General features: G+C 45.2%; 1 protein-coding gene across 2 annotated transcripts in view; it reads left to right on the forward strand.

Annotated features, from left to right (window-relative positions):
• LOC106610249 (monocarboxylate transporter 4) overlaps positions 1-6,016 on the forward strand; it is a 32,959-nt gene extending 26,943 nt beyond the window's left edge. For both annotated transcript variants that reach the window (XM_014209497.3, XM_014209504.3), the window contains exons 2-7: positions 989-1,267; positions 2,101-2,244; positions 2,333-2,469; positions 2,671-3,138; positions 3,379-3,559; positions 4,060-6,016. In XM_014209497.3, coding sequence (XP_014064972.1) covers positions 1,045-1,267; positions 2,101-2,244; positions 2,333-2,469; positions 2,671-3,138; positions 3,379-3,559; positions 4,060-4,358 — 1,452 coding nt within the window. In that variant the 5' untranslated portion in view covers positions 989-1,044 and the 3' untranslated portion in view covers positions 4,359-6,016. The remainder of the gene's footprint in view (positions 1-988; positions 1,268-2,100; positions 2,245-2,332; positions 2,470-2,670; positions 3,139-3,378; positions 3,560-4,059) is intronic.
• The last annotated feature ends 7,117 nt before the right edge of the window (positions 6,017-13,133 follow it).

Raw genomic sequence — 13,133 nt, forward strand, 5'->3', positions numbered from 1 at the left:
TACATTTTTATTTCAGATAGTAATAACTTAGATCATGATTTAAAAAAAAAAATGTTATGTCAATTTTGGCATCCACGTAAGCACAAGGAAATGACATGAACATTGAAACAGGTTCTGTGACTGCACCAAGAAGGTACAGCCAGTTATGGACATCATTGTTATGAACATTACCAAACTCAGCCACACCGTCTTTCACACTGTGACTCAAATGGGAAGGACTGACCTGAAGCTCGGCCAATCACAGGTCACGTAGGCTGAGTCAAACCCTCCTAGAACTATAATATACTGTGAATGCCTTTATTCAATTCTTGTCAAACTGTCCATGTCCCATAGGGGACTCCCTCCTGGATGACCTCTGTAGCAAACAAATACGTTTTTGGGCTAAGTTCTTGATACACCCTTAGGACATTGAGTCCTCGCCATTTTATGGATTTATATCGAAGGAAGAACTTTGGAATGTGTACCAGAGCCCCTGAGAAGATCCTGGAGTTCAACACAGATAAATAAGCCTACAACCTGACTGCCTTTTTTTGCTTGTTGGCGTTATCTTATGATTCTGCCTATTGATAATTGATTCATATTGCTAAAAGATTAGCAGACAAGCCATTCTTTCCCAACTCTTAATTCTCGGCCTATTGCCAAGTGTTGTATCCATGGTGTTTTATTGTTAACTACAGTAGCTGAATGCTTTATTGAAAATCCCAAAACGCCATTCCTTTATTCTGTATCATGTGGTGTATTTATCTTTCAACAAATGTGTGTTTTTACAAGCGTGTTGTTTCTAGTACCAGACAGATCTAACAGCTCACTACCAAGTATTACTAATGTTTTTGTCTTATGGAGTTCTACTTAGAAGACCAATAACGGACTGGTGCCCCGATCTCATAACTTGTAGTAATAACTTGACCCTCCCTTATACACTGTGCGTCTAACCCTGATGTTACCCACTTCTCTATTACTGTCTACATCTACGTCTCTTCTCTCTCAGTTCTGACCCAAGTTGACGGGACAGAGGGTTGAGGGGATCTCCTAGCAGAGAGCATCATGGGAGGAGCCGTGGTAGACGATGAGCCTAGTGATGTGAAGGCGCCAGACGGCGGTTGGGGCTGGGCCGTGCTGGCTGGAGGGTTTGTCATCACTGGGTTCTCCTACGCCTTTCCCAAGGCCGTCAGTGTGTTTTTCAAGGAATTGATCAGGGAGTTCGGAGTGGGATATAGCGACTGTGCATGGATTTCTTCTATACTGTTGGCCATGCTCTATGGCACAGGTACGTACATACGTACATACATACATGCATGCATGCATGCATGCATGCATGCATGCATGCATACATACATTGTGTATATCCAGTACAAGAAAGAGTAGAGAAGGTGTCAGACCTGGGTGTTACAACCTCCAGAGTCTACACCAAACTGACAGGATCTTCATGTATGTCATTTTATTTTACCAGGTATTTGTATTTATTATGGATCCCCAGTAGTTCCTGCCAGGGCAGCAGCTACTCTTCCTGGGGTTTGTTATGGATCCCCAGTAGTTCCTGCCAGGGCAGCAGCTACTCTTCCTGGGGTTTGTTATGGATCCCCAGTAGTTCCTGCCAGGGCAGCAGCTACTCTCCCTGGGGTTTATTATGGATCCCCAGTAGTTCCTGCCAGGGCAGCAGCTACTCTTCCTGGGGTTTGTTATGGATCCCCAGTAGTTCCTGCCAGGGCAGCAGCTGCTCTTCCTGGGGTTTGTTATGGATCCCCAGTAGTTCCTGCCAGGGCAGCAGCTACTCTTCCTGGGGTTTGTTATGGATCCCCAGTAGTTCCTGCCAAGGCAGCAGCTACTCTTCCTGGGGTCCAAACAAGATTAAAGCAATTGCATCACAAAACATTTAAATTAAACAGTCCATCATACAACACATTGTTACACCACTACTTTACCACTGAAAATCTACAAAATGTCTAATACAACATTACTATGTTCGGTTAGGCTCCTGTAATTTCATGTCCTTTTGTAGCTCATTCCAAGTGGAAGGGCCAGAGAACTGGAACACTTTTTTTTACGCAGCTCTGTACTGGCCTTACACACACCTAATTGTGCATATGTGTGTGTCTGCAGGTCCACTGTGCAGTGTGCTGGTGAACAAGTTTGGGTGTCGGCCAGTGATGATGGTGGGAGGGCTCTTTGCCTCCTTGGGAATGATTCTGGCCTCCTTGGCCACCAGTATCATACATATCTACCTCTGTACTGGAGTTATAACAGGTTGGTAAACACACATCTACCTCTGTACTGGAATTATATCAGGTTAGTAAACACACACACAATTGAACTGTTTCCCCTTTTCTACCAGGTCTGGGCCTGGCACTGAACTTCCAGCCATCTCTGATCATGCTGAATCGTTACTTTAGTGAGAAGAGGCCTCTAGCTAACGGACTATCTGCTGCCGGGAGCCCCGTGGCCCTCTGCTGCCTCTCGCCTCTTGGACAGGTACTACACTTCTCTTCAGTCTCCCGCTCTGCAGTTGCAGATCAGTATTATGATGTCGGGAGAAACATGTATGAACACAATGAACGATGTGTGCTACTCTGATGAAAGATGAAAAGAAATACAAAGGGGTAATTATATGCTCTGTTGGAGTTACGGATCATCGATATTGTTCATGTTTTTCTTCATATTTCACCCCCAAAGGTGCTGCAGTACCACTATGGTTGGAGAGGCGGCTTCCTCATCCTGGGAGGTCTGCTGCTCAACTGCTGCGCATGTGGGGCCCTGATGAGGCCCCTGGTGGGCCCCAAGAAGCCCCAGGACCAGGAGTTGCAGGCTGTAGACCAAGCAGAAAAAAAGGCCAAACCTCAAAAGAAGCTCCTGGACTTTAGCGTATTTAAAGACCGAGGTTTCCTCATCTATGCCATAGCTGCGTCCATCATGGTACTGGGTCTGTTTGTGCCCCCTGTGTTTATGGTGAGCTATGCCAAGGAGATGGGGAATGAAGACACCAAGTCTGCCCTCCTCCTCACCATCCTAGGGTTTGTTGATATCTTCGCCCGGCCCACATGTGGGCTGATCGCGGGGATGAAGTGGGTCCGTCCTAGATGTGTGTATCTGTTCAGCTTCGCCATACTCTTTAATGGCATCACCGACGTGGTCAGCTCACAGGTAAGGCTGGAACTAGTTTTGATTGATATTATTTGGATGGATGTATTTACACTGTATATGGATGTTAACAATCCATAAATCATATTTAATAAATGTATTGTATCATTATGGCATTCCTGTATTGACCGGATCTTGAGATCCGAAAATATTGGATCCATATAATTCAAATTATTAATCAGTAATGGTAATTATATTTCTATGGTCGTATAATGTAACTAATTGTTGCTTCTCTTTTGGCAGGCGACAGACTACCCTGGTCTGGTGGTGTTCTGTATCTTCTTTGGGCTCTCTTACGGGATGGTGGGGGCGCTGCAGTTCGAGGTTCTCATGGCCATCGTGGGCACCAAGAAGTTTTCCAGCGCTTTAGGATTGGTGTTGCTCATGGAGGCAATCGCTGTGTTGGTGGGACCACCTGGAGCAGGTCAGTACCCACAGGGAAGCATTAGATTAGAGTTAGTTGTGGACATGACGTTAGGGTTATGGCTAGTGTTAGGGTTCAACCAGGGTATGGACATGACGTTAGGGTTATGGCTAGTGTTAGGGTTCAACCAGGGTATGGACATGACGTTAGGGTTATGGTTAGGGTTCAACCAGGGTATGGACATGACGTTAGGGTTATGGCTAGTGTTAGGGTTCAACCAGGGTATGGACATGACGTTAGGGTTATGGCTAAGGTTAGGGGTGTGGACATGGGGTTAGGGCTGAGCTGGGGTTTGGGCATGGGGTTAGAGCTGAGCCGGGGTTAGGGCTGAGCCTGGGTTAGTGGTCTAGAACGAAGTCTTCAAACAATCAGAAGCCAGTATAGACAGAAATGACATAAGAACATGTTTAGCTAGTAATAAACAGCTTATGCCTTGAATGGATAGGAGGTAATGAACTCTTCATACCTGTATAACCTCCCTTCTCCTTTCCTCTGCGTAGGTCGTCTGCTGGACACCACCCATAACTACATGCATGTGTTCCTGCTGGCTGGCTGTGAGGTCATTCTGGCCTCCATCGTCATCTGCCTGGGCAACTTCCTGTGCATCAAGAAGAAGCCAGATGAGCCCGAAGCCCATCTAGAGAATGGAGCCCCCGCAGAGATGGAGAAGCTCAACAGCCTGCCAGAGGGAGGGACGACTGAGAGCGAGCAGCCGGACGGGGTGAGGGCCGGCTCGGGAAAGGCGATGGAGGGAGCAGAGGAGAGCGGAGGGGTGGGGAATCCAGAGACAGCTCTGTGATAGAGGGGAGATTGCTAATGAATTACGTAGAGAGTGACTGATGAGCTCGATGAAGCACCAATAGGGAAGACATGAGTACACACTCTGACTGAGGGAGGGAGGGATGGATTGCGGTGCGCTGTACGTGTTTGGTGTTGTATGCTTTAATATGCAGTGTTACGTAGTGTTGTTTTTACAGTAACATATCTAGTGTTGATTCAGGAGTTAAATTAACTCTGTAGGTGTTAAATTAACACTGAGTGGTGTAATAGAACCCCAATGTTGGTGTTAATAACCAGTTTTGACTCCAATCATTATCATATTTCCCATGGTAAATGTCTTTTTTTTTTTTTTTGAATCTTGTTTTATGTTTTTGCAGATTAATTAATCTTGTTCTACTCTAATGTTAATTTTTCTAAACTAATCTAATATGTTACCTGGACTTATTGCACCCGTTACTGAAATGGTTGTTCCAGTTTAGATACTTTTGGTAGTCTCCTACAGTATCTTAGTATTCTGAATAAAAAATAAAACATTCCAAATGCTGGATATCCCACTCTGGCTGGATTCCAATAGGAATTACACATCACTTTGCAAACCAGCATAAATTTACTTGCAGGCCAAACCATGAGTTTCAGGGCACTGTATTAGGATACATCTAGGCACTCAAAATAAGGCCTTATGAAATATGTATTGTCATAAAGAATTCAATTTTAATGATAACATTTGCTTAGGATCTCAGTTGAAGGCCAAAAGACTGAAAATGAACAAATGCAACAACCATGTCTCTCACTAACAAATACAGTCATGGGTGGTAACTCCACAATTTACTTGAAAGACAACCTGGGAAATATGCAAATAAGGCTTTACACTAAGCAGTTTGTTAATTTAACACTGGAAAGTGTGGACCCATATAGACACTGGAAGAGTGGTAGATTTAACACTGGAGAATTTGCTGTGTACAGACCAGCACGCATACTAGAAGGAACACTAAATGTTTTCTGGAATCGCACTGCCACACACACTTGCAGGAACCAAAGAGCATGCGCACACACACTCACGAAACCTTGAACTAACCAATGCTTGTCACTGCCTGACTCATCAGTTGTTGATACAGAAAATATTAACGAACAACTTCATTTCCAGGACATTTTCACAGTGACGGTATTTGTTTATGGACACTCCCCAGTGAGGAGAGATTAAAGGAACTCTTTACTCCTGAGTGACAGTGGCTTCCAGTGACGTGAGATCTTGAAGTGACTTCTTTCCAAAGACAAACATCTCTGTACGAGGAGAGTTTTTTTTTAATTTATTTTTTATTTGTAATTTTAAAGACCTCGAGCTGGTTTCCCAAACCCAGATTCAGCTTAGTCCTGGACTGAGAACCATTGCTCAATGAAAATTCTTAATTGAAAGTGTTTTTTTAGTTCAGGACTAGGTGTGATCTGTGTCCGAGAAAGTAGCCACAAAAGTATTATTTCAACTACCCATGTTGTGGCAGGTTGCAGGCAACATGGGTTATTGTATGATTAATGGTGTGACATATACTATTTTATTAAAGGTCCAATGCAACAGTTTTTATCTCAATAGCAAATCATTTCTGGGTAACAATTTAAGTATTTTACTGTGATTGTTTTCAATTAAAATGGTCAAATAAAATAAAGCTTTCTTACGAAAGAGCAATTTCTCAAGCAAGAATATTGATAATACTGTCTGAGAGTGGTCTGAGTGTGCAAGGGAAAACTAGCAGTTATTGGCAAAGAGGTTTGGAACTCTGTTTTCTTATTGGTCCATTGACTAATTTACAAAACTCCATCCCACCAAAACAGGCTTTAATTTCAGGCAGTCTTTTCAAACAGCTCTTACACTAAAAGGGCATTTTCACAATTTCACAGTATTATTCCAACCTCGTCGAAATAAAAACAGAAATCACGTTTTTGACGCACTAGGTCTTTATGGTATAATGTTACTGAGTTATACAGGTTACAGTAAGGTCTATATTTACTCCTTCAACTGAATACGTTTAAGCCTTATTTTATTACATGTATTTCAGTTTGTTTTCCAATGTAAGGACTTTGTCATAGCTGAGATGTTTGTCTGATGAATCACGTTGAACTGGACATTTCTTTATATATATACTGCTCCAAAAAATAAAGGGAACACTTAAACAACACATCCTAGATCTGAATGAAATAAATAATGTTATTAAATACTTTTTTCTTTACATAGTTGAATGTGCTGACAACAAAATCACACAAAAATAATCAATGGAAATCCAATTTATCAACCTATGGAGGTCTGGATTTGGAGTCACACTCAAAATTAAAGTGGAAAACCACACTACAGGCTGATCCAACTTTGATGTAATGTCCTTAAAACAAGTCAAAATGAGGCTCAGTAGTGTGTGTAGCCTCCACGTGCCTGAATGACCTCCCTACAACGCCTGGGCATGCTCCTGATGAGGTGGCGGATGGTCTCCTGAGGGATCTCCTCCCAGACCTGGACTAAAGCATCCGCCAACTCCTGGACAGTCTGTGGTGCAACGTGGCGTTGGTGGATGGAGCGAGACATGATGTGCTCAATTGGATTCAGGTCTGGGGAACGGGCGGGCCAGTCCATAGCATCAATGCCTTCCTCTTGCAGGAACTGCTGACACACTCCAGCCACATGAGGTCTAGCATTGTCTTGCATTAGGAGGAACCCAGGGCCAACCGCACCAGCATATGGTCTCACAAGGGGTCTGAGGATCTCATCTCGGTACCTAATGGCAGTCAGGCTACCTCTGGCGAGCACATGGAGGGCTGTGCGGCCCCCCAAAGAAATGCCACCCCACACCATGACTGACCCACCGCCAAACCGGTCATGCTGGAGGATGTTGCAGGCAGCAGAACGTTCTCCACGGCATCTCCAGACTCTGCCACGTCTGTCACGTGCTCAGTGTGAACCTGCTTTCATCTGTGAAGAGCACAGGGCGCCAGTGGCGAATTTGCCAATCTTGATGTTCTCTGGCAAATGCCAAACGTCCTGCACGGTGTTGGGCTGTAAGCGCAACCCCCACCTGTGGACGTCGGGCCCTCATACCACCCTCATGGAGTCTGTTTCTGACCGTTTGAGCAGACACATGCACATTTGTGGCCTGCTGGAGGTCATTTTGCAGAGCTCTGGCAGTGCTTCTCCTGCTCCTCCTTGCACAAAGGCGGAGGTAGCGGTCCTGCTGCTGGGTTGTTGCCCTCCTACGGCCTCCTCCACGTCTCCTGATGTACTGGCCTGTCTTCTGGTAGCGCCTCCATGCTCTGGACACTACGCTGACAGACACAGCAAACCTTCTTGCCACAGCTCGCATTGATGTGCCATCCTGGATGAGCTGCACTACCTGAGCCACTTGTGTGGGTTGTAGACTCCGTCTCATGCTACCACTGGAGTGAAAGCACCGCCAGCATACAAAAGTGGCCAAAACATCAGCCAGGAAGCATAGGAACTGAGAAGTGGTCTGTGGTCCCCACCTGCAGAACCACTCCTTTATTGGGGGTGTCTTGCTAATTGCCTATAATTTCCACCTGTTGTCTATTCCATTTGCACAACAGCATGTGAAATGTATTGTCAATCAGTGTTGCTTCTTAAGTGGACAGTTTGATTTCACAGAAGTGTGATTGACTTGGAGTTACATTGTGTTGTTTAAGTGTTCCCTTTATTTTTTGAGCAGTGTATATACTGAGGGCATTAACGTGTCACTTTTCTGCTAGAATGCAGTGCTTGGTTCAGTGTTTTTGTTCGGACTGCAGATGTACAGTTTAAAGGATATTTCACGCATTTGTCTATGTTGTTTATGCTGACAGGTGGAGTAAGAATGTTGGCAGTCTACAGATGGGAGTCTACAAAGATTCTGTTGTGTAGTGTTGGTGTATCCAAACCAAACCCTACACAACTGTCTATCTCTTTAGATCTGAAACATGTGACAGGATATGACATTATAGCTAACCCCAGCCCACTGATGTAATATGGAGGAAGACCTGTTTTATATAGTAGTGCCTATAAACCTGATATATTGGCATCTGGGGATGCTGTGAAATTGACCATATGAAAAGCTGATTACCCAGTAATAGAATATACAGTGGTATTTTCTTACACTGATGCAGTCTTTATTACAATGCCTGTGATGTCACCTGATAAGTTATCCCAGCCAAACACAGTGGAGCACTTTACTCTGCTCTACAAAGGTTGGCTTTGCACTTGTAAAACTGTGTGTAGTCAGTATTGTCCTGTATGTTTCTACATGTTGGTATATTGTATATATTGGTCTGCCTATGTGAGATCTTTGTATTTATGAATTATAGGTCTGCAGACACTTACAAACCACAAATACACAACCATGTCCACGAGCACCCTCATGGTCATGGTTGAATGTCAAACTTTCATGTGGATTTATTCAATTCATATTCTTCTGAGATACGGCTGCTTTTTGACGTGTTCCTATGCCATCCCAATAAATATCTATTCTGTGGAGAAAGTGGCTGGTTCTTTAACGCTTGATAGTGAGCATGCTGATTCTCTCTTCAGATGCTCTATTGGGAATTAAACACAAACATGTTAGTGAGTGTTTAATCCAAGGCCTACTCTCCAATCTTCTTAGGTAGGATGTGTTGTATTTAGTACCCTAGATGGAGGTAGTCTTGGTGGTAGCACAATGTGCCAAATCACTTCAGATGGGATTGGCAACTAGACATTGAGATCGGCTTGAGAACTATGGTAAACACACTTCGTAGGGTATCTCAGTCAGCAGAAACATCTTTTTTTGTTGAGGTACAGCACCAGGAGAATGTTCAAGGCTGTCCAAAATCGCTCTTTTTGGGTCAATGGGTGTGAATACAGGAGTGGTTTGTATTGGAACCTCAAAGACAGTTCCACTGCTTGATGTCATTCTTCCTCTCTCATCAGGGACTCATTGAGACTTAAGACACCAGGTGGCAGCAATTAATGAGAGAACCAACAGTAGTCCGGACCTTGTAGGGTAAGATTTCAATACCCCTGGTCTTGGAGATCATCTCAAACAGGGTGATAACATTTACTAACTCACTAATCCTCTGTGTGTGTTGAGGTACATGAGGCGTCCACAAGAGCGCACCACTTCTTCCGGTCTGCAGCCTTCTTGGTGAGGGTTTCCCAGGTCAGGTCACAGTCCTTCTTGGTAAGGGTTCCCCAGGTCAGGTCACAGTCCATCTTCTTGGTGAGGGTTCCCCAGGTCAGGTCACAGTCCATCTTCTTGGTGAAGGTTCCCCAGGTCAGGTCACAGTCCATCTTCTTGGTGAGGGTTCCCCAGGTCGGGTCACAGTCCGTCATCTTCTTGGTGAGGGTTCCCCAGGTCGGGTCACAGTCCATCTACTTGGTGAGGGTTCCCCAGGTCGGGTCATAGCTCTTTATCTTTGTTATGTGTATGTGAATAACACACGTCGGAGAATTAGGTCAAATGCAAGCATAATCATTTACTCAGGTATTACATGTTTCAACATCCTAATCAGACACTCATAATGCACCTGGTTATATATCCTAGATAGGTGCCCACTAGCACCATCTCTGGGTTGGCATTATTCCTTTTATCTTAACATCTTCCTTTTCATATAGAATGAGCTCAAGCACTTCATACCATTTTAATACCACAGTGAAAATACCTATTTACATTAAACTTTTTTTTATAGGATAAAAAAAAATCATTGTCCATCTCTTAAGGGACATAATCCCCGTACCGCAGGCGGGGTCTTATATTAGCCCATGTCCAAGTGTGTCACACTGGTAGCATATCGGGCACCTCTGGTATCCTCAGGTCCTCTCCTGGCACCTCTGGGACGTTGGGCACCTCTGGTATCCTCAGGTCCTCTCCTGGCACCTCTGGGAGCCTCAGGTCCTCTCCTGGCACCTCTGGTATCCTCAGGTCCTCTCTTGCCACCTCTGGGATGTTGGGCACCTCTGGTATCCTCAGGTCCTCTCCTGCCACCTCTGGGATGTTGGGCACCTCTGGTATCTTCAGGTCCTCTCCTGTCACCTCTGGGATGTTGGGCACCTCTGGTATCCTCAGGTCCTCTCCTGGCACCTCTGGTATCCTCAGGTCCTCTCTTGCCACCTCTGGGATGTTGGGCACCTCTGGTATCTTCAGGTCCTCTCCTGTCACCTCTGGGATGTTGGGCACCTCTGGTATCCTCAGGTCCTCTCCTGGCACTCCTGGGATGTTGGGAACCTCTGGGAGCCTCTCTTTCCTCTTCCACAGCCTCCTGAAATTGTGAAGGCACGGTTGGCAGAGATAACTGCCCTGGTGGGGTCTTCCCCGTCTCCTCATTATATGTCCTGCCCACACCATCCAGAAGATATTCATGTGGCCCTCCTATGCCTATGCTCTCCTGAACTGGGCGTATGTCCTTCCTTTGATACTTCATATGACCTTGCGCTGAAGTGCCCTATGCATGTGCCAAGACTCCATGTGGCATCTCTGGCATGAGGTGACAGGAACACTCTGACAGCTTGGCCTTGTTTTATTACAGGCCGATTTTTTTTTTTTTTTTTATATTTTTTTTATTTTTTTTTTGCATGCTGGTCATATTAATGTTTTGACTTGTCCTGATGTGCACACTTGTGTGCCTGAACATCCCTAATGACCTTTAGTGCGAGGAGCTTGGAGTTATTGGCAACAGAGAGCGAGTGTCTAGACATTAAGCACTGTACAGGACTGCAGCAGAAGGCTTCTGTGGGAGTATTTCTCTATGCCAAAATGGCTTGCCACACATCTGTCTTCCTGCATAGTCTTTGCTATTTTCACTGCTGGCTCCGCCTTAGCATTGCTGTCTGTGGTAGGGTGAGGACATCACATGATGGAACTCCTAGGCTTTTGCAAACATTGCAAAGTCTTGACTCGTGAACTGGGGCCCATTATCCATAATTACACCACTGTCAGGTATGCCATATCTGCTAAACTGCTGCTTAAAACAGTCGATGATGCAAGCGGCTGTTGTGTCAATCCCTTTCTCCACCTCCCAAAAATCTGAATAGTGGTCCACTATAATCAGAAAAGGAACGTTCTTTACTGTGAACAGATCCATTCCCACTTTAGACCAAGGCCATGCTGGTACGTCATTTGGGTGCAGCGTTTCCTTTTGCTGCTTAGGTAAATTAGCATTACATATGCTGTACACATGTTTCATTTCTTGGGTCATGTTGGGCCAGAATACTGAGTCTCTGGCTTTCCTGAGACTGGCTTCGACCCCTTAGTGCCCTGCATGGATACGAAAGAGAATCATTGGGCGTAGAGTTTCTGGCACTACCATCCTGTCGCCTTTGTAGACGACCTCTTCCTGCATTGTGAGTTTGTCTCTGTATGTCCAGTAGTCCCTCACCAGGATGGGTGTACTTTTTCTTGTGTCCGGCCAGCCTCTTAGGATAAAAGACTGAAGCATTCAAGAAGTCTTGTCCTCTGCTGAATGAGCTTTTATAGCATCCCGTGTCTGCGGGGAGATGTTTTGATCAGTAGCATGGTTCACATCTTCAACCTCAGCCTGTAGAGCATATACTGTCTCATTTGTCCGATATTGCAGGTGACTAGTTGTTGGTAGTGCTGCCCTAGACAAGAAATCTGCAATGTGAAGCTCTACTCCTTTCTTGTATACTGCCTGTAGTTGATAACGCTGAAGCTTTAGCATCATCCTTTGAAGTCACTTCGGGGCAACAGAAGAGGTTTTTCGAAGATAACCTCAAGCGGTTTGTGATCAGTGTGCACCGTGATAAAGGCCCTACCATGAAGGTATTGATCAAAACGGTCACAGGCGAACACTATGGCTAGGCACTCCTTTTCAATTTGGCCATAACCTTGCTCCGTGGGTGACAATGTCCTTGAAGCAAATGCAATGGGCTGCCCCTTCTGCAGGAGAGCTGCCCCTAGGCCTTTGTCACTTGCATCACATTGTAGGGTCACTTCCTCAGAGGTCATAGAACCTCAGTATTGGTTGGTTGCTTACCAATTTCTTGATTTGCTCCAATGCAGCCTCATGTTGAGGAAGCCATGCCCACAGCACATCTTTATTGGTCAGCCAACACAATGGCTCACATACGTCAGACAGATGAGGTAAGAATTTGGCTAAGTAATTTACAAAACCAAGCAGTCGCTGCACTGCTTTTGCGTCTGTAGGTGGCGGAATTTGCTGTACTGCCTCCACCTTCTTGGGGTCTGGCTTCAGGCCTTCAGCTGTCAAAACATGTCCCATGTATGTAATACTAGTGAGCCTGAGCCTGAGGTCTTTATTCAGCTTTAGATTCATTTCCCTTACTCTTTGTAAGAGCTGAGTCAGGTTGTGGTCATGGTCCTGCAGTGCTTCTTCCATTGTAGCACCACAGCCGTATACCAGGATGTCGTCAGCTATGACGCTTATTCCTGGCAGTCCCTGAAGTGCATCATGTTGATAAAGCTGATATTCCTCTGCAGCTGGTTTCTCTCCAAAAGGTAACCTTGTTCATCGGTATCTACCATTGGGGGTCCTAAATCTGGTGAGGTAACTACTCTTTTCATCCAAACGTACCCTGCCAGCACCCATTTCTGCCTCGCTTTTGCCAGGCTTGGCAGTACCTCTTCAATGGTAGGCATTTGGTAATGTGCCCTACATATGGCTTTGTTCGGGGCACTTGGATCGAGGCAGACTCTTATTTTGCCAGGCTTTTCCACCACAACCATGTTTCTAATCCACTTAGTAGGTTTGGTGACCTTCATAATGACACCCTGTTCCTCCATTGAATCAACAGCCTTTAGTATCTTTTCCTTCA

Source organism: Salmo salar, chromosome 01 (genome assembly GCF_965601325.2).
Source record: "Salmo salar chromosome 01, fSalSal1, whole genome shotgun sequence".
NCBI lineage: Eukaryota > Metazoa > Chordata > Actinopteri > Salmoniformes > Salmonidae > Salmo > Salmo salar.